Source organism: Chelonia mydas, chromosome 3 (genome assembly GCF_015237465.2).
Source record: "Chelonia mydas isolate rCheMyd1 chromosome 3, rCheMyd1.pri.v2, whole genome shotgun sequence".
Classification (NCBI taxonomy): domain Eukaryota; kingdom Metazoa; phylum Chordata; order Testudines; family Cheloniidae; genus Chelonia; species Chelonia mydas.
This window is the reverse complement of record NC_057851.1, coordinates 79,744,927-79,767,154: the sequence shown is the minus strand read 5'-3', so window position 1 is coordinate 79,767,154 and position 22,228 is coordinate 79,744,927. Positions and strand designations below refer to the sequence as shown.

Below are 22,228 nucleotides of genomic sequence, written 5' to 3'. Positions count from 1 at the left end.
CATAAATTGGATAATGAATGTACAGCTGGACAACTTTGTCATAGAATTCCTTGTAATGTGTTTTAGATACATCCACATATGAACAGTTTATGGACATATGTGCACTCGCTTATTTTTATGAATTTGTTCCTCAGTCAAATGTAGTCACAAAGTTTTCCTCAAGAGCCAGAGTGAATTGAATCACTAGTGAAACCAACATCTATAGATATTTTTAGGGTATGAAATATGTATTAAACCTTTCACAGTGCTGTTATATGCATGGAAAAAAAAATAAACCCAACCACCTCTTGTGATCTAGCTCCATGTTTGAACTGGGACAAAATAGTCCATTTCTTCTGGTTGCGATACTGCAAAATGGTGGATTTTTGGGGCATTTCAGTGATGTGTAGCTAGGGGAACATAAAAAGACAATAGATTCTTCTCAGAGGGGCCTCTAAATACTCCCAGTTGTTTGTTGCACCACCTTGTGTTGCTGAGGTTCCCAACCTAGTGGAAAGCCGCACCCTCCTTTGACAATGCCGCCATAAGTGCCGTCTCTTGACACCAGACATTAGGAGCTGAGGTTATAAAAGTGCACAGAAAGTGCCACTGCTTCGGCTTCTTCCGTTGGTCCCAGCCCAAAAATTGAAATATGCAGAGTTTCTTTGAGTGTTGTTAGGTTACTTACCAGTAACTTTCTTTATATAGCATTTTTTTCTGTAGGTCTCAAAGCACTAGTGAAGTAGATGAGTATTATCCCCTTAGTGATGTGGAACTGAGGCGCACAAGGTTAAGGTTAAAACCTTATTCAAGACCGTACTGTAAATCAGTGGTGGAGAATAAAACTTGGATCTAATTCCTCAATCTGTGCCCCATCCACTGGACCATGTTGCTTCCAAATAAACAGATGAATGCCATCTTTATTTTACCACCCTCATTTATGTGTCTCTGTGCATAAGTGTTGGTTGGGGGCAAACAGGAGCAGAAAATGGGGACACCTGCTATCAGGAATTCAGGAACTTAGATTTTGCAAGTTTTACATATTTTTTGTTAATCCACTAGTGAAAAATGGTTCATAGCACTGATAGTTCAGGGGCTACCAGCATCAAAAATTTTAAATAAAACTGTTAGTTCTTATTAGAAAAGGTATATACATTGCTCTGTGTTCATGTGGAAAACCTGCATTAAATTCCCTGATCTGATCTTGTGCTCCCATTTGAGAAGAGCTGCAGAGAAAACACTGTGTCCCGGGGTTCTCACAACAAAAAGTTTGGTGGCCTCAGAGTGTGGCCACCAACTCTTGCTGGTGGCAGCTCTGACACTTTTTCCTAAAATACGTTAGGAAAAACACATAAATTTGCACATATACATGTCCAAATCAGTATAATTTATTTATGTAGGGCTTTATGCAGACTCAATCATAAAAATAATGTACAGTTGTCTGTATTCTTTACTGGACCTAAACAGAATAGGAACACAAGGTGCTCCCCACCAAGCCCCTGTCCTCAATCACCACTGAGGAGGCTGTGGCCACAAGAAAAGCCTGTGGTGGCTGCATTTGAGAAATGCTGGTCTAGGAAGTGATTTATGTTGCTCAGTACTGAGCAGGTGAGTGGGATTTGCCAGTCTGATGTACATAATGTTTTTGTGGGTATGTTTACACTACAGCCTCTGGTTTTAAAATCCCGGGCATGCGCTCACACAGAAAGGGGAGCATGCATGAGCACTGCATCAGGAAAGCATGTATGGGAGCACTGGCCACATCTGTGTACTTGCATTAGTATCTGTCTGCAGACCAGTTCTGATCCTGGTGCAGTTCAGTGGCACTCTGAGCAACCTGATTACTTGGAGGGGCTCTTGGGCACAGAATAGAGCTGCTTTCTGCTACAGTTGTACTTCACCTTGTCCCACCCCCTTTCAAGGAGGTTGGCCTATGCCACTGCTATTATCTTATTCTCCACAGTCCCACAAAGGGGTGTGGGGTGGAGGGGTCACTTACCTTTGTTTTCCTGGCACATAGCCTCTTCTGCTTTTCCCATGTCCTGCAAAAGAGCTTAAAGCAGCCAGGGGTCTATCTGAGCCTGTGGAAGGTTCTGAATGGTGAAGATGAAGGGGACCCATGGACTGCCCCATGAAATTACTTCCAGGCACCCTTGAAGTGTCCAGAGTTGAAAGGGGGCTGTGCCAGTCCTCCTCCCCAAGTTGTGTAAGAGTCTGGGAAAAGAGACACTTACCTGTCCCCAAACTCAGATTGGCTTTGCCGCTCCTCCTGTTAACCACCTTTTTTTCAAGGCCTGGAGAAGAATGTGGTGGTGTGCTTCCTCAGGGCATTGCACAAGCCGTCAGATTCTAGTGTGCCAGACCGCAAAATGGACTAAATGTGCTGTGCTGTCAAAGGCACAAAGCAAACTGAAAACTAGAGGTTTTTTGTTTATTTCAGGTGTTGTAATGTTTTCTATTTGTAAGAGTAAGTTAAAATATGACTTATTTAGAACATTTTAAGTTTCTGTAGAAGAAATGCACATTCAAGAGTAGGTTTTAAATTCTTGTCTCAGTGTGGGTTGGCAGACGCTAATGTCAAATGAAGGAGATGCATAGTGTGTAGAGGAGCAAAATGGCTTATTGCATTATGAGGACCACCCCCTGATCTATGTTAGAAACCATTTCAGTATCAGCCACTTGTCACTCCATCTCTCGATGGAAGATAGAAACTTCTGAGCACAAAGCAGAGAGATCAGATCCTCAGAAAGGGGGTCTGCAAGCAAAACTTCCATTGTAAATTTCAAGAAGTCTGTGCTGCTTGAATCTCTCTGAAGTAACTTAAAATGGCATTACTCCATTAATAGCTCCTTTTAACACAAAGTATAGCTAATGCAGTTATCACAAATAAGTATTCAGTGAGGATCAGAGCTAATAAAGTGAAAACTGAGGCTTATGGTGGAATTTAAAAATGGATGATTTGGAGGGATAAAGGGAGAGTTCTAGACAGATGGGGGGGGGGGGGTCACATAGCTGAAAATGATCATTCTTCCCACCTCTTCTTCCAAAAACTGACACCTCACGCTAAGAGTTGCACAAAATTAGCACTTTTAATGAGTGTCTACAACTTTTCCTTCAGAGGCTTTAAAGCATAACTACTTTAAAATTGCTTGCTGAAGAGGGATTCTTTTAATTCTTTGAAGATAGGATGATACTTTCATTCCTGCTAAAACATAAAAGGATTTGTGTGCCTGCATTACCACTTAAGCATTTATTCATTTGAAGATTGGTGCTAAGGAAGAATGCTGTAATGAAATTATCTCCTTTATTTAAAACTTCCTTTGCACAGAAAATTACTCATCACAGTGCTTTATAATCTAATAAACATCTGATGGGCATGAGAATTCAATCTTAAAATAAAAAAAAATACTGAGGGCTTGTCTACACTTGCAAGGTTTGTTGCCAAAAAATGGCTTTTGGTGATAAAAATGGCTTTTGGCGACAAAACAGTGATAGCGTACACACTGCAAGGTACTGTATGCAGCTGCTCTGTGAATGCACAAAGCACTGATAAGTTGCTGCTGTCCATATCACACTTGGGTGCCTGCAATTCATCCTCTGCTAACTTTGTGAGTAACTCTGCGAGTAACTATGCTGCCATGCATGATGTCCTCATGACAGCTAACAGCACATAAGAGAGAAGTGCGGGATCTATCCTCTCTCACTGCAGATGCTGGCGTGCACTACAAAAGAATGACAGTTGGGAAGAACGGCGCAAAAGAAAGCCAGAAACCATTGGAGGGGTGGCGGACAAAGTGGTGCATGACAGTACATTTTGCACATCCCAGGATGCGCTGTGCTCCGTTTTCGTATTCCCACAATGCCTAGTGACAGATGTTGTTGCCAGGCACTGTGGGATACATACGCAGAGTCCATTGCTCTCACTGTCGACAAAGGTGCCCCGAATGTGGACGCGATCTGTCGACCACGGGAGCAAATGTAGACACACTTTGGCGACTTTGCTTTTGTCAGGTTTTTTTTCCCTTGTCAACATTAGTTTCATTGACAAAACTTGCCAGTGTAGACCAACCCTGAATCTGGTTGGTTCAAGTATTCAAAACTAGGTGAAGTAATCAGTAGTGTGGAAGAAGAGATATTTAGACTTAAGTACATGATCATGTCAAAATGCCACATCATGACCAATAAGAACTCCTCTTACATAAAATGAAGAATTTGAAGGAGGCATAAACGTACTGTCTGGAGAAGGAACTGATGCATTCAGACTTCCGTTGTGGCCTTGTGCAAGTTGTTAAAGCTCTGGCTGAGTCCCCCAAGTGGACTATCACCGGTATTGTATTGGATCCAACTTTTGGATCCCATATACTTCCAAGCCAACTAGGTTTGAGCAGCATCCAGACATTCTTTAGTCCTGGCCACCCAGGCACACTATCAGGGTGCAGACTCCCTGTCTGGCATCCCTCATTTGGCTGCAGAACCCATCATGAACACAGGGCCCTGAGACCAGTGTTGATACTCCTAAGCCTCCCCAGTAGCTAATGCATGCTCTCCCATCCCTGCAAGCATTCTGGTTTATAGTTCGGATCTTTGGGGGCCATGTGACAATTTTAAAGCAAGGAACTCAGACTTCTTAAAGAAAGGAACGTGTGGGTTTCTGGGCATAGAGGATTCATAGAATCATAGAATATCAGGGTTGGAAGGGACCTCAGGAGGTCATCTAGTCCAACCCACTGCTCAAAGCAGGCCAATCCCCACATTTTTGCCCCAATCCCTAAATGGCCCCCTCAAGGATTGAACTCATAACCCTGGGTTTAGCAGGACAAGGCTTAAACCACTGAGCTGTCCCTCCCCCCAGAGTTAATGGTTCTATCAGAAGTCAGTGCTGTTTGTTTGTATTTATGTATTACTGTAGTGCCGAGGGGCCCTAGACAGGGACCAGGACCCTGTTGTGCCAGGCACTTTTCAAACACAGAACACCAACAGAGTAGAACTATTCATTGTTGATTCAATGTTCCTTGGTGGCCTTGTCTTGTCTTTCCAGCATATTACCTTGCTACATGTCAGTTTACTACTACCAGATTATGATTTAATTCACTATCATTGTTATAAGTACAAATAGCATAAAACCAAATGGAATTCGTGACTGGACACAGACATATTCCCCAAACTGTCACTCAGGTCACTTACTTTGTTTCCCCATAGGAAAATTGGGGAGAATACCTAGATCTCTTCATATCACATCACAGTATTCACACCTTAAATTAATCCACAGATCTCTCACACACCTACCGAGCAGAGCTAACTTCTGCCTCCACAGTTCTGTGCAGCTACACCTGATTTCAAACACATGCACTTTACCTGGAGTGCATTGCATATAATAAATGCTTGGACTGCTCTCATATCCCCTCTTGCTACTGACAATACACTTTATTATAAAACTCATGTGTCACAGTTCAGGGAAACTGCACATGTATTTTTCCCTCCCTGGTCCACCAAGGGCACCCACTTTTAGGCTTTTGGCTCCCATATGTCACCTCTCCTGGACAGAGCCTGTGTCTGTCATCGTGTCCCGTCCCCGTCCCCCTGACCAGGGTTTTTTCAGGCTGCATAGTTCCCTGACTACATTTGTGGTGTTCCCAGTAAATCAGGCTGTCTAAACAGGCCAGTGTCTGTGCTTTGCTTTTTCTTCACAGGCTATAAACAGCACAGGCGCTGGCTTCCTCCGGGCCCCAGGGGTGCTCAAGTTCTGAGCCACCCCTTCACCCAAGCCCCCACCCTTCCTCTCCCGCACATTTCCTCCCCATTCCCTTCCAATGCCTCCTGCACTCTGTGAAACAGCTGATTGTGGTGGGAGGGATGCACTGGGAGGGAGGGGGGGAGGAGCTGATCGAGGCCACCAGTGAATGGGAGACACTGGATGGGGGGGCGGGGAGCTGGTGGGTGCTAAGCACCCACTAAATTTTTTCCTGGAGCACCCACGGAGTTGGCACCTATGATAAACAGTAATTGCTCACAGTTCTATAAGTTATCACACAGCCTTTTCTAAGCAGATGTCTATACTTAAAATGCTACAGCTGTGCTGCTGCAGCCCTTCAGTGTTGACCAGTGGTTCTCGAACTGGGCTGGCGTTAGACTTGTTGGGGCTCAGGGCTGAAGCCTGAACCCGACAGCTTCAGCCCTGGGTGTCAGGGCTTAGGTCATAGGCCCCCCATCTTGGGCTGAAGCCCTTGGGCTTTGGCCTTCCTGCCTGGGGCAGTGGGGCTTGGGCAGACTTCAACTTTGGCCCCCCCTCCTCGGGTCATGTAGTAATTTTTGTTGTCAGAAGGAGGTCGTGGTGCAATGAAGTTTGAGAACACCTTGTGTAGACACTACCTGTGTGGAATGGAAGGGTTTTCCTGTTGGTGTAGGTAATCCACCTCCCTGAGAGGGGTAGCTAGGTTGATGGAATAATTGTTCCATCTACCTGGCTCTGTTTACGCTGGGGGGGTGAGGTTGGCTTAACTGTGTCACTCAGGCATGTGGATTTTTCACACCCCTGAATGTAGTTAAGCTGATTTAATGTTTTAGTGCAGACCAGGCCTAAACAAGCACGTATTCTTAAGTTGAAAACAACCTACACTCATGCTAATAAACTTACCAGAAAGCACGCCTTTCCTCTCCTCAGCTCCAGGAGGGCTCTGGCAGGAGTCAGGCTTTCAAAACCCCACAAAGGGTTTTTTCTGTGGTTACAAGTTCTTAACAGCTTTGACTCAGAACAAGCACGCCCATGCATAGGTTAGTTTTTCTTCTATACAGTTTGGGCCTTTGATCTTCAGGGTCTGGGAACAAGTAATCAATAGACAATGGTCCCTTCCTCAGGGCATAGCTTCAAAAGGAGGAGTTTTGCATAACTGGAGGTGGGAGCTTGCATTCTCTAGAGATTCCTCAGGTAAATACTTGATACTGTTTGTCCCGAATATCTATTCTCTCCTGGCCTGTTGTTCAGTACAGTCCTTTGAAGTTCATATGCTTCCCAGGGTTCACATCCCATCTCCCTCTTAGGGAGGTTACATGCAGTCCCGGCCCACAGTAATATGTAACCTTTTAATTAATACAATAAACTCTAAAGATACTTACTGGATTATGTTTAAGGTTTTGCAAGGATATTGCAGGAAATTGCCATATCTGTCACACCCTGTTACTTACATAATGTACACAATTCTTCACTGAAGTGATGCATTCTGCATCCTGAAGGTACGCATGCAGCTCTTCCCTTTGTTCACATGCATCGGGGGTGTGTGTGTGTGAAATTATAGCTATCCTCAATCATAATCACAGCTCTTTCACATATCACAATAAAACCCACACATGGCCTCATATTACTAACACACCTTTACCAAGCAGGCCCAACTACTGTCTCCACCTATTAGTGTAGGAGCACTTAACAGCCAATACACTGACTTGTACCTGGAGTGTATCCAAATAATTGCCATTGGCTACTGCCAGTTCCATGGAACAGAGGGGACATGGTGTGGGCAACTGTGTTTATTCCTTTTTGCTATTAAGTAGTGTTAAGTGAAATCTTGCAGGGGTTGTAAAACGAGGTGAAGAGCTTGCACGTTTAAGCAACTGTGGAGTTGGCAGAATAAAGGTATGTGTGTTAATAGGGCATATGACACATTGCTGAAAGACAGTAGAGTTAAAGTTGCATGGGCAACCTTAACTGTGCATGTCCTGGTTTTTAGAAGCTTAAGTTTTGCTCAACTTGGTATTCTGCAAGGTGGTGATGTACCACCAAGCAGCAACTCTGATAGTGTGTTTTGCCATTGAATTTACTAGTTTTTTTTAACAGGAGAAGATATGTTAGGAGTTGGTTATTTAGGCAGTTGTACATATCATGTCCTGCAATTTGTGTACTGAGCTAGCCACCCCCATCAGCTGGGCCCCACTCGCCCTGCTCCAGCACATCATGCCTCAACCCATTCAGTGTGTGCGTTCCCCACTCCAAGCTGTAAGTGGGCCTTCCCACCACAAGCAGGGAATGCATCTCCCTGAAGTCTTCACTTCCTGGTGTGCAGATGTTTCTGTTGCTGTTACTTCCCCCTTTTATAATCCGACATGCATCCAGTGGCTGGAGCAAAGGAAAACTATGGTACAAGAGAATAGCTGTGTGCAGGAAGGTTGGCAGAGCTGGGAGTTTAGGATAGTTGCAGTGCACTGGCAGAGCTGGAGGCTGCAGGGGACTGTGTGGGGTGCTGGCAGAGCTGGGGCTACAGGGCACTTGGGGGAAGTGGCAGAGCTGGGGGTGTCATGGCTTTCTTATGAGCCCTCAACCTCTTTCACCTGCACTGCTATCCATCCCTATTTATCATAGAATCCTGGACATGCAGGGCTGGAAAGGGACCTCAAGAGGTCATATAGTCTAGCCCTCCTATGCTGATGCAGGACCAAATACACTTACACCATCCTTGACTGGTGTTGTCCAACCTGTTCTTAAATCCTCCATTGCTGGGGATTACACAATCTCCCTTTGAAGCATGTTCCAGGGCTTAACTATCCTTCTAGTTAAATATTTTCCAAATATCTAACTTAAATCTCCCTTGCTAAAGATTAATCCCATTACTACTTGTCCTACCTTCAGTGGACAGGGAGAACAGTTGATCACCATCTGCTTTATTACAGCTCTTAGCGTAGGTCCCTCCTTCGGTGGTCTTTTCTTAAGACTAAACATGCCCAGTTTTTTAATCTTTCCTCACAGATCAGGTTTTCTAAACCTTTTTCCCACTTTTGTCACGATTTATAGAGATTCTCCCACAAGAACATAGTGAAGAGCTTAAATTCATTGTATCTGAAGGACAGTTAGTCTCCCAGATGTCGCTACAGGCTGCATTAGATGCTTCTGATACAGTAGCATGTTCAATGGCCACTTCCATAGCCACACTGCTGCTCTGCTATAGTTTGAGCATTGCTTCCTGTTTTAAAATATGGCTGTCCTAAGGGCTCTAAACTCCACTTACTTTCCTGAATTATCTTGAAATTTGCTGTGCCTCATGGGACTGTGGAGATAAGACTAGTGGTCAAAATTTGGCATCATTTGGGTAAGGGTTTTCTGAGATTGAGAGAGACCCCATTAAAACAACCAACCTCCTCTCTCTGCCCCCCCAACCCTAAAACCAAGTTGTCTACAAAATCACCTTGTTTTAAGATTTTTGTGTGTGTGCACACCATGGGCTCAAATTAAGCCTCTAATCTTGCCCAAACTGACCTCAGCCATTCAGGATTTATCTCAGTCTGCCATCCCTTTAAGCAATATTGGGATGGAAAAGAGTCTGTAGAAGCATATCTGGCAAAGTCCCAGAGTAGCTGAGGGATACAGCATAAGCCCCAGCCATACTCATTGACTGTGCGTTCAAGTCTGCTGTTGGTAGGCATCTGGGAGTGACTGCTGGGCATAAATATAAAGTAAACAATGAGATAAGGTATTTGTTTTTTCAGTTTGGCATGAGTGGTACAGCTTTGCCAGAAGATGCTAAACTATTTCATAACTAGTAAATCCATGTGTGAATTGTTAGCTTCCAATATGCTGCAAGGTAATGTATGGTTCATGTAAAGTTTACTTCAGAAAGTGAGAGTCCATTAGTCAAGGGGTTCCTCAGAAGATAAAGAGATTAAGGACTTGGTACATACCATGACAGTGAATAGGGAACAGTTTCTGATGCCAGTGATGGGTCACTTCACCATTGGCTTTCTCCTCTCTACTACACCCTGCAGACACTCATAAAAGTGGGAGAGAGGGGTGCCTTGAGCAGTTAGGGACAGTGTCTGGCCCATATCTAGGATTGGCCTTTAGCTGTGTAACCATGTCACAAAGGCTTTGTTTGCCTTAGACTTCGAAAGGATTGGGAAAGTACTTTTGGTACAGCAGGTGGTAATGAGGTGTTCCATAGAGACAGCTCCTTCATAGGAATGTGTTGGCTCTTAAGGGCCTTTGTGTCTGTTCACACAGGGAGGGTGTGAGGTCTCCCTTCAAGTGGGTTAAGGAGGGGTCTGCTGTACTGCACTGCTAGTCAAGGATGGACTGGCATAATTGATTAGGTCTGGTTGCTGTAGTAGATAGAGCTATAATCTGAGTTGTGTGGTTGAGTTGCAGTACCTTTTACCACCGACTTCCATGAGGTAGACTTAGGCATCCACATAGCCTTCTGTACCTCTGCATCATAGTCTGTTTATATGGCCGTTGGAGGAGCCTTCTCGAGACCCGGGTCATGGCAAAAAAAGGTGTCTCCCTCTGCAGCCCTTCTGATCTGTGGAGACCTTCTTTTGTCTTGTCGGATCCATCTGGGGGTTGTTGCAGTAAGATGTTTCCTTCAGAACTCCAGGAAGCAAAGCTACATTGCAAGCGTTGCAGAGAAAAGTGACTTGCAGGGATCTGGTTACTTTATAACTGCCAAGAGAGGAGACAAGGTTGCCTTATAGAAATGGACTCACAGGCAGTGCAGTACTTGAATCAGATGACATGAACCCCTCAAAAAAACCTTCTGTGGAAATGTTGCAGGGTGTCTTGATGTGATTAGGCTTAAGACGCTATTGTCAGAAAACCTTTGTGCACAAAAGTGAATACTTGGCACCCCTGTGCTGATGCTTTCACAATGTTTCACAATGCCAAAGTGCGTAGGGATAGGGAGAGCCATTCTTTGCATAATAACAGTGTGGGGTTTTTTTGTTTGGTTTTGTTTGGTTTTTTTGGCCAGGTACTCATGAAACTCTGTGTAGATAATTGAGTTCTGTTGCCCTCACAAAACTAGTGTAGCATCAAGGAAAAGTATTCTCATGTAAACTTACACCTGCTACACAGGAGATTGTGAAATGTTCCTTACAGGCTTTGAGTAGCCATGAAATGATGGGACAGACCATCACATGATCCTTGCTTAGCAATCTGAAGCATAGCTCTGACAGCTGTCAATCTCCTGCACCACTTTTCTCCCTCAAGAAGGGCTCCCAGTTGTCCAGCTCTGTATGCCGGCCTTCTTTCTTGCACTGTGCAGAATTTACAAAGCTGAAGCTATTACATGCTGAAAAACAGTATGGAAATACTGAGGACTGCAGTATATCATGAGTGAGACAGTATAGGGATTTTTCGTTATGCTGTGGAGGGGAGGATACCTCTACTGAACCAGGGGGAAATAAGAGGTAGTGAGTGGTGGAGTATGTTGCCTCCACAGTGGGTGCCAAAACTTTTATTAAAACAAAATCTAGAAAACATATCAAAGTTAAGATGATAAACTAAAAATAAAACTATCAGATCAAATTCAGATCATATCGCACAAGTTAATCTCAGTAATGGATTGGAGTTACATCATTAAATTAATACCAAAAATAATTAATCATTGTACATTTTAAGGAGTATAAGAACATGACTGTCCATTTGGGTATAAATCCTAACTAAAGAATTTTACCATAGTCAATCAAATCTATAATTTGAAGCCGATTAAATATCTCAATACTGAAACCAGTATTAAAACTGCCTTCTTAGCCACCACATAGGAATTTAAAGTCTGACACTTTCCTCCCCTCCATATCCCTCAAAGGAGATATTACAATATGGACTTCAACATTTGTCTATCAAGAGTTCTGTTAAACTTCCTATTTACCAGAAATTAGAGACGATAATCTCAAGTCTCTCGGGACCTTTAAACACAGAACACACTGTAATGAGTGTCTTTGAGACAGTATTTAGGGCGGTTTAAACCTGAGGAACTCCTTTCAGATGCCTTCCCTGGGCTTGTTGTATGGATGCTCATACCACATGTGTGCACACAGCTACACTTACTTTCACACCCTAAAAATAAAAAGGCTGGGACATCTCCCAGTTAATAATAAAAAAAAACAACCCAGAGTAAAATATGGAAACTGGAAAAATAAGACACTTGTTTTCACAAGGAGTTCATGAACTTTTCAGTATTTGTGTGCAGCCTGCTGGACGCTTGTAGAGTAGGAGTTGGAATGGCAATTAATACAGTGATGTTCTGCTGGCACAATGTTTCCCACTAGTGGGCTGCCTCTGGTGCAGGGAGAGACTGGTCAGAGGCTGGAATGGCTTGTGGATGTTGAGACTTCCTCTCCCCAAGGTGATCACTCTTGGAAATTCTGGAGCTTCAGTCTTCAGTTTTCTTGTTGATCAAAAGGCAAGGATTTTCAGTGTTACTTTTTGATTCGTATGATGAATTTTGCTTGTTCCATCCAAGGCTTTTGGGCCAGTCAGATGTGAGGCCATTGTTAACAAGCATCAGTGTTGGAAAAGTCCCTCTAAGCCAGAAATTAAAAACAAACAAACACATTTTCCATATCACAGTGACTCTTGGTCTGTAACCCTGCAAAAATCAGAAATCCAGACACGTAAAACCTCTTTTGAGGAGGCTGACATGGTCTTATTTGGATGAAAGGTCTTAAGATGATACTGTGTCAATAGTTTAGGGAAAATTCAAATCAAACCCCTATAAAAATAACTAATAGGAAAAATTTTAGCTTAACAAAACCAGTCACTCTATATTAATTTATTAGCAAAAATAAAATTAATTAAAACATGACAAATTTCATCATCTCCACTTTCTTCTCTGCTAATCTAAATGTAGACAAATGCTCTTATTCTTGCAGATAAAGCAATTTTAGTTTCTTATGAAATCTACAACATGATAGAGAAGTTACTTTAAAACTAATCAAGAAGCCCATTTATAATATAAAATTAATCCTATAGAACGTCTATACAGCCATATAAGTTATGCTTCTCACAATTGGTGGGATTCTCTTCCCATCAAAGCCATTATGGGGTTCCATAAACTGTCTTCACTTTCCATCACAGTGTACTTCTTTTCCTGAAACCTCTCTCTCACCTTTAGCTTGATCCCAGGTAATACCAAAATATAATTAAAGCTCTTTAAATATAGACAGATTGCTCCCACTCTTGGGGAAATTTTGTACCATAGATTTGCCCCACCCACTCTGAAATGTTTGGGGAAGAAACCTCTCGGTGGCTAGCCTCCTAGTTCTTTGCTATTTCTTATATTTGCCAAACGTCCTGTCAGAACTGGGACCTCATATGAGATGCTGTTCAAACATATAGGTAGAGTCCTGCAAATCTGCAGAAATCTGCTTTATAACCACAGACTATGTTTGCAGATCAGATGCAGATACAAATTTTGTATCCATGCAGGGTTCTACATCTAGGTAGATATGTCTCTGCCCCCAAAGAGCTACAGTCTAACTAAAAATAAGACTCACAAAGTGGGTGTTACAAAGAGGAAGAGGGTAACAGTATTTGAAGGTTTTTAGTTCTTCCAGTGCCTTGCTCAAAAAATGTCCCCAATTCACACTCCCCAGTTGTATTCCAAGATCCATTTCATATGCTATCTTCTTTTTCTGCCCCTGCATACTGCAGCTGATATCAAAGGGGGAGATCATTTGCCGGAGTTAACTAGCTTTCAAACTGCACATGTGAGACTAGTAAGGCATGGAATAGACAAGCTACATCTCCTGACTTTGTTTCAGCAGTGATTCTTGTTTCAAGATACACAGAAAAAAGATAATTGGTTCCTGTAGTAGGTGGTGTAGAGCAATCCGAGTTAAACCGTTACTTACAAATTTCGTACCATTTAAATGCCTAGGAAACAAATCTGTAATTCACTCACTGCTTTTTTTGATTATGAAGCTCTTTCAAGTTTCAAACTGGAATTGCACTGCAAACCCCAAGATAACAGCTCCCTTGTCACTTTGCATTTGACGTAAATTCTAATTAAATTTTAACTAGCCATTTAAATTTTTTTTGCAGAGCAAATTCGATTAAAAAATATAAGAAAAGTATATGGAAGATGTCTGTGGTATCGTTTGCGGTTATTAAAACCACAACAAAACATAATTCCTACAATAAAGTAAGTATATTTCATTTGGGTAACTTCTCATTTAAATTACTACTGTATTTTGTATTTTTTTACATAAATTTAAAGTTTTAATTAAAGCATCTGGAACTAGTTCTATAATGTAATAGGTTTCATAACTTTTTAAAGAAAGGGACTATTAGAATCTGCTACAATTGCATAATGAAAATTTGTTAATTATTAATATCTAATAGGGCTTGAAATTCAGAGAGAAACCACTCATGTTACAGCTTCTTAAATTCCTGTTCAGTTAACCTGGTAGACCCAGGACAAATTGTTGATTACTGTTGGGATCTTATCAATAATGGAGCAGAATTCTGTTGTCCCTTTCCTCAAATTACCAATACTATTGATGTCCAGTTAAACACAATACATAGAAAGATGTTCAGATGTTTTGCTCGCTTAAATGTAATGCCTGTGTTTTTATCCCCCACTGTTTGTTACGCTTTCTTACATCTCCTCCTCTCTCCTCCCTTTCACTTCCCAGCTGTTCAGTTTTATTCCTTTTTTCTGTATTTTGCTTTTTTTTTTTTTTAAAAAAAGCAGAACTTGCATCCATTATTGGGTGCAAAATATTCTATGTAAATGAGGAACAGAGAGACTTTCTTGTTTGTTAGTCTGTTCTGTTTATTGAAGGAGATTTTTTGATTTGTGGAGGTAGAGGGTGTGGAAGTGTAGAAACTCACTGTTTTGCTTGTCTATGTAAACAGCACTAAAAAAGCCCAGTCATTCAACAGACGAAACCATTTTATCACCAAGGGTATTTGTTCTAAAATTGGTTTTTTGGATCTCATTATTTATTTAATGTGGGGTCCTTAAGTGTTTTTTATATAAATTAGCCTCACAAATTACCTGTACAGTGTTATGTTAGAAGTAAGGAGGATTGTGTGTATTTTATTTTACCCTTCATATTCTTTCTAAACAGGAAAGCAATTCTTCTTGCTGGATGGGCGCTGTTTCTGTTTCTTGCATACAAAGTTTCCAAAACAGACAGAGAATATCAAGAATACAACCCTTATGAAGTCTTACATTTGGACCCAGTAAGTAATAGTGCCCTTGTTGGGTAATACACATTACTTTAATATGGCATGCTTAGGACTTGCTTTATATGTAAAACTAAGCCGGAGGAAATACTAGTGAGAGCATCCGTGAGGGTTGAAAGCATGCCTCAAGATGCAGTTAACTTTTACCTTCTGAACATTGCTAGTGTGTATTTTTTAATTTGTAACTATAATACCAAAGTCCTTCAAGTCTCTTATACAGTATATTGAGATGAAGATTTTAGTTTTCATCTGTTTTGAATGACTCACGTAATCGTAGCTAAGCGTTGTCTGAAAAAATTTCAGAGCAAAAACCAGACTTGTGTGGACTGTGCTGGAGAGAATATCCTTATGGGCTGCGGACAGTCATACATATTGACAACATAGTAGACCTACCAAGAGAAGTTAGTCTGAGGTGCAACATTGCACAAAAGCCCTTTATGCACATTAGACTTGTGGAGCAGTTTAGGTGATGTGGGTGGGATAAGCTGTATAAACAATCCCTACTTCATATGGGTTCACATCTACTTGCTGTGTTCTAGTTTTTCTTCTTAATGTAAGGTAAATTGTGCCATTTATGTAAAACTGCTGTTGAGGCACTTCCTCCTTTGTTCTAAGCTCCACAGAACTTTTACAATGGGTACTTCAGCCTGTTTGTTTGGGGGCAGAACCAAACATGGCCATCACTGGCAGCAGGGGAATGCGCCGCCTGCTGAAGTTCCTTCCAGTTCATCTTTGAGTAATTGTCCACATGGATTCCACTTGTGGTGTGCATATGCCCCATGCATGCAGAATTCAGATTTTTTTGACCACTGTGTCCATTGGGGGGGGGGGTCTCACCTGCATTTTAGATGTCCTTATGCATCCTCGACCCCCACCTGAGGGCATAAAGAGTGGCACAGATCCAACCGTCCCTCAATTCCTTCTTACTGCCCATGGCAGTGAGATGGAATCCCTGCAGTGTCTGCCTGATATTGCTATTGAAGGAAGAATGTTGCTATTTTCCCTGGCGGTCAGGAACTCGTTGTTTCTAAGTGGGGGGAGATTTTCACTAGAAAGAGTGGCCTTCACAGGCAGCCAGATGCAGGCAGGCTTTCATGTCCGAGCTCTCCTTTGGGCGCACGCTTTCTCAAGTGGCATCAGAACAACAAAAATAACTATGAACTGTGATCTGATACCAAAGAGTCTCCACAGGCTTTCACAAGCAATGCAAATATGGAGAGACAGTGTTGCACGTTTGGTTCCCCTCAACATAAAAATCTCACAGCCTAAGGGCTTCTCCCTGTGGGGTGAAAAAGACATTGGGATTTGAATCTGTTTCATGCAGGTATATGGGACTTTGATCCATGGGATCAGATGCTCTGGAAAATCAGTTCCCAGCTATCTTAGTGATACAGTGGGAAACTTACGGAAAACAGGATATTCAAAGTAATCAGAAAAGTCAACTCGCAGTCCTGCCAGACACTATAGAAAAGAATACAGGTCATTTGGCAAATTTAAGGAGTCTGAAGTGTTTCTTCCTGTTTTACCCCTTTACATGTGGAAGCTAAAACAAGTGCAGGGTGAATAACTGCCCTCCGTGGCCTCGGATATAGGTCTCCCAACCAGCGCTGTCTGGTGTTAGATCCCCAATTGGTGCCAGGCTTTTTCAGTGTGGGAGCAAAAGTTACCTATATCTTTGACCAAATGAGGTCACTATATGTTGTCCAGAGGGAGTACCCAGTGAAGCTGTGCTAGAATTACAGGAACAGCTTTGTCCCATTCCCAACTTCATCAGTCCTGGAAAGGCCATGACATGAATGAAATCATCCATCAACTACTTCAGATCAGAGTATTACAACCTGTTCCCCATCCTATTTCTAGCCTGAGAAAATCAGGGACAAACAAAGCAGAGTCCTTCCTGAAACATCTAAATAGGTTCCTAAAGGAGATTCAATTTCAAAGCATTCCCATTTTCAACCTCTGTCTCTGACAGACAGTCTGTATTGTGAGGCATTCACCCCTCTACCTGCTGGTTGGAGTCAGAACAAAGATTGACAGTTAGCCTGTGGCCAAGACCACCCCTCTGTGGAGAACCCGAGTTCTTTTCCTCTATTTCTGGGAAGACTGGAGACCTAGTGGTCTTCTCTTTATAGCAATGCCTATCAGGATAGGACATAGTCACAGTCAGATTTTTTTTTTTAATTGGAGACTCCTAAAACTTTTTTTTTTTTTTAAATGCTCTGTTTGCTGGGGGTTTCTGAACCAGGTTTGCCTCAGACCGTGTCCTGCAGAGTGTGTTACTGCCAGAGCAGATCTGTTTTCCCCATCTTTCATGGGCTGTGGCAGGTAGGGAAAGAGAGGGTCACAAATGTCCTCAAGTCTCTTTTTCCTGTTCAGGAGTATTAGGACCAGATTGTCCAGCTGCAAAGAAGATCCTATAGCCACACTAAACGGCGACCTGAAGGTGCAGGGGTGGGCCAGGTCCTTATGTAGCCCTCCAGCCATGGGGCCTAAGCCGCTCAGCCAATGTGAGGGCCAGATCTCTGCCAAGCCAGGAAATTGGGCTATGGAGTTAGTATGCAGTAGGCAGCACAGGCAGATCTCCTAATCCAGAGCCTTCTGTGGGGAAGAGCTGCAACTGCCTGTGATTAAGCAGATGATCTGTTTAACTCCTCCTGTCCGCAGTGCAGACTGTTGGGAGAGGGGTGGGCAAGTGACCATTCATCTTCTTCCCCATTAATAGCTCCATGGGGATTACTACCCCCCTCAACCTCAGTATTGCCCTCTGAAATAATGAAGTGATTGCACTTCAGTCTGGGGTGGACAGGCAGGTTACATGCCAATGAAGCATCTTTCGACAAAGGAAACAGCTTTGGAAGGAGGAAGAGATTTTTTTTCTATCTGCCCCCCTCCCAAACCTCCCTGCCTCTACCCGGGAGATAGCAGGACTCTTTGGAAAAGGGGTAAAATGTGACGTTGCCTTAGCCATCCTGCCCACAACCCAAAAAAATTATTGTGGCCTGAAAGGAACCTCAGAGTGGAAACCTGTGGCTACGTATGCCAGAAAAGGCAAGAAAAGAAAAAGGAAGTCTGCAGGTTCAAAATGCTCCTTAGTTCAGACTCTGTCCTTGAGTCTCCCATTACAAGCAATGAGGAAGGTGCTCTTGCAGGGACTGTGGCACTTACATAAAAGGGAAAATCAAAGAAGAGGGACTCTTCCTCCTCTAGCTCATCACAAGTATATTAAAAAAAAAAAAGAGAGAGAAAAAAGTTTAAGGTTCATAAGATCAAAAAAGTGAAGAGATTGGAGAATGAGAGGGAGATGTGAAATTCTTTCTTCTCCTCATCCATCTTGATCTCCTTGGAGGAAGGGGATTTACCTGGCTCAGACTGAGCAGAATTAGAGGATGACTTGCAAGAGAGGCTTTCCCTCCACAGGTATTTAATCGTGTGTTATGGAAGGTGCTTGCCACACTGGAAATGCTGCCTGAGACTTTTGAGGAGCCACCAATTCCAGAGTAATCCAAGAAAGCCTCTTAGAAATATTTTCCAGCTAAAGCAAAGAGAGAATTGTGTTCCACTGTACCTGGTATTTGAAGAAGTAATCAAGGCTTGGCGGGGCATTTCCTAACGAAGACAAGCACCCCAAAAGACACATCGAGGTGTTCTCATAAACTTTTGGTCAAAGGTAGATGTAGCAGCTGCCACTTTGGTCAAAGACGCTCTGAAGGAATGAGAGGGAGAGTTTACCATGAGAGCCAACAGACTGAAAAAATCCAGTCATTTCTAAGAAAGAACTTAGAGGCCTTTGGGCATCTGCAGCAGACTCTTGTTTTGTCAGGGTGATTCTAGCCTGGATAGACTGTATGAGCCAACGAGGCCTGACTCAAGATAAAAAAACTGAAAACGAGCTTGAACAAGATCTTGCTAGCAGTTTTCTGGATCTCCCTTAAATTAGAGACCATGGAGCGAGCAGCTAATGTGGTGTCATGAAGACACACTTGGCTTTGTGTCTGGAAAGCAGAAACACAAATAAAACACCTTGTGAGCTCAATCAAGTACATGGGGGCAAGTTGTTTCATGAGGACGTGGACTAAGCAGCAGCAGATGCTAGTGAGAGGAAACTCTCTTCTGTTTCATCACCTCCTGCCTCTTGTTACCATCTTCCTTTCACAGTTACTAGCCCATAAGAAATCCACGGATCTGGAAGAGGTAGATAGAGAAATTTAAAATAGGACTATATGAGACGATCCTCAAGACTGCTCGTTGATTTCTGGTTTAAGGGCCCCATGTCCAAGAAGATGTCTTATTTGAGGGAGAGGCTTCAGAAATTTGAACACACATGGGAGATAAGGGAGTACTAGACAGTTTTACAGGGTTATGCCATCGAGGGTTAGTTAGATAAGTGAGTACTAGATGGTTCTACAGGGTTATGCCATCACAATATTATGCAATCAAGTCCCCCAGAGACAAGTTCATAGTCTTCCCCCAGATCAAAGAATCTGATCAAAAACCTTCTATGCAGTGGAGCTGTAGAGCTGGTATCAATGAGACAGATTTTGGTGGAGTCTACTCAATATTCTCTATGTTCCCAAAGAAGGATGGGGGACATGAGCCATATTAGAGCTCAAGTCCCTCAACAAATTGATGGAAACACTAAAGTTTATCATCATGACTCTTACCCTGGGATTTCTTGATTGCATTAGACCTCAGGGAGGTCTGCCTACATATGCCATTTAGGGAGAGCTGCTGAAAATTTCTAAATTTCTGTTACAGTGGGAAGCATTTCAATAGAGAGATCTCTCATTCTGGCAAGTGATTACCCCACGAGTCTTCACAAAGATCCTGGTGGTCTTAGCTGTTCTTGGTGAATGTTAGAGATGGGGATGTGGCCTGTCTTGCCCAGTGCATTGAGCAAGAGTTGGAAGCTAGAAATAGGATTCCAGGGTCAGACGCCAGAGTCGAGGATTAGAGCTGAAGACAGAAGTCAGGAATCGGAACTGAGGTTCAGAGCCGGGTTACCTGGAGTGAGGCAGGATGGGAGAAGTGCAGGGGCTGATGCTGGAATAAGGAGGAGCAAGGCTGGCAACAAATAGGCACAGGAACTAATGTAGTTGTGGGCCAATGCTTTGAGTAGCTGCTGCTGGGCTTAAGAACTGATCTGCTCACGCTTCCCATCAATCAGGCAGCGTACTACAGATTAGCTGTGCTCATAGGTTGCTGGTAGACTGGATCAGCTGCAGGCCTGATTCCTGACAGCGGGTGTGGGGCAAAGACACTCATCCTTACTTGGATCATATCTTCTGGTCCTTGTTCTTTCAAATGGCCTTTTGAGCTCTAGAGGAGATTAACCTTGTTACAAGACTGTCGTTTTCTGGTGAATATAATCTCCAGTGAGTCCCCTCCAACCATCTCAGCAACTTCTGCATTCAGAAGTGATCTTGGACACAAAGGTGTTCACTTCAGAGGAGACATGACAGAAGATCCTCTCCTTACTTCACCATGTGTCATCAGATATCACAAAAAATCCTGACGCAATTCCTCAGTATGCTAATTTCATGTGTGGATGCCTTCCAATGGGCCAGATTTTATCTGAGAATGCTCCAGAATTTCCTCCTACCGTAGTAGCAAGAAATTGCAACCAATCGGGATTGGAGAATCACCCTTCTTAGGTCAATCACTTCGTCCCTCAAATGGTGGGCTCATCCCTTTGAGATTCCAGCAGGTGAATCTGATGTCAGAGCTGGTGAGACTTGAGATCACCACTGGTGCCAGTTTGTTTCAGCCTCTGCTTTGCCTCCTAGTCCTATGCTTTCAAAGGAGATTGAATGGCATACACTAGATGTTAGGACAACTTGTGTTTCTGTGCACTTGAGAGAGATTTAATCCGAAACGCACAGCTTTCTTCATCTTATCACTCGTCAGTCAAAAGGAGAAAAAAACAAAAAAAACTGGAGTGAATCCACCAGGTAACATTACTGCCCATTCTGAGGGTTCAACTACCTCTTGGGCAGAAGAGTCTTGTGCTTCATATGAAGAAATTTGAAAGGCAGCTACATAGTCGTCATGGTTAATGTCCTTTCTTCTTTGAATATAGCTTTTGAGGGGTGGGGGAAAGGTACTTCAGAATGTGCTGCCACAGCAGTAATCTGGGGTCAGTCTTCCGTGTATATAGTTTGAATCCTCCTCGTACCCTAAAGGTGAGTAATGCTTTGCACATCTCACAGTACAGGCTGCAAGATATAGGAAGGAGGGGCTGGTGAGAAGAAAATTTCCTTCTTACCTGTGAGCTTTCTTTCTAACGTCCTACATATCTGATGGTCTGGTCCATTTCCAGAGATTAACTAGTTTCAGAATTGAAGCCATTGGTTCTCTCTGATAGCCAAATACAAATTTTTAGCAGTACCTTGTTTTAGTGTTCATTGTGTGTGGAGGGTTGTGTTGTGGGGTTTTTTTTTTGTTTGTGTGCATTCTGAATGTTCAAGATCCTAAATTCAAAGAAACTACCTGATGATACCTTGTCACTGTTGAGCATTTTGAAATATTAGCACTTATTACCAACTGTCACGGAGTCACCAGGCAATTCTCTGGAACTAGTCCATACGAAGCCAGTCAGGACTCTGGGGGGGCCTCCTCTCTGTGAGCATACTGTCTCCAGGGCAAGAAGCTTACACAGCTTCGGCCTTCCTGGGGCTGACCTCGGAGCATTCAGCATCCCCTCTTTACGCCGTGCGCTTCCCACAACGAGTCCGCACTGGCGGGGCTCTTGGGGAAGCCAGAGGGCCCTGCACTCCAACTTCGCAGTCAGATGTGACTCTCAGCCAGACAGTAAAACAGGAGGTTTATTAGACGACAGGAACACAGTCCAAAACAGAGCTTGTAGGTACAAGAAAAAGGACACCTCAGTCAGGTCCATCTTGAAGCCAGGGAGGCCAGACCCCGGGTCTGGGCCTTCCTTTCTTTCCCCAGCCAGCTCCAAACTGAAACTCTCCAGCCCCTCCTCTGGCCTTTGTCTCTTTCCTGGGCCAGAGACCACCTGATCTATTTGTTCTCCAATACCTTCAGTTGGCACCTTTGCAGAGAAGGGACCCAGGCCGTCAGTTGCCAGGAGACAGGGTGTCAGCCATTCTCTGTGCAGACCCCTGCTCCTCTAGGGCTCTGCAACAATCACACGCCCTTAACCCACCTACCTAGATACTTTTTTTTAATGAAATTTCACACTAATATTTTGTATAAGGAACATAACAAATGTACCTCCTAGCTAATTAAGTCTGTATTAGCAGTATAGCATGTTGGTATGCTCCCTCCTCCCCCTGAATC

General features: G+C 43.2%; 1 protein-coding gene and 1 long non-coding RNA gene across 4 annotated transcripts in view; one reads left to right on the top strand and one right to left on the bottom strand.

Moving 5' to 3' along the window:
- Nucleotides 1–22,228, top strand: part of SEC63 (SEC63 homolog, protein translocation regulator) — a 100,893-nt gene that overhangs the window by 6,326 nt on the left and 72,339 nt on the right. For both annotated transcript variants that reach the window (XM_037894584.2, XM_037894585.2), the window contains exons 2-3: nucleotides 13,781–13,880; nucleotides 14,812–14,926. In XM_037894584.2, coding sequence (XP_037750512.1) covers nucleotides 13,781–13,880; nucleotides 14,812–14,926 — 215 coding nt within the window. The remainder of the gene's footprint in view (nucleotides 1–13,780; nucleotides 13,881–14,811; nucleotides 14,927–22,228) is intronic.
- On the bottom strand, nucleotides 1,997–21,791 carry LOC122465021. 2 transcript variants are annotated; one of them, XR_006289533.1, is made up of 3 exons: nucleotides 21,635–21,791; nucleotides 17,670–17,673; nucleotides 1,997–2,008 (listed from the first exon to the last, which is right to left on the bottom strand). It is a non-coding gene; the product is annotated as an uncharacterized LOC122465021 (long non-coding RNA). The 2 variants fall into 2 exon arrangements; XR_006289534.1 differs by lacking the exon at nucleotides 1,997–2,008 and adding an exon at nucleotides 3,570–3,579.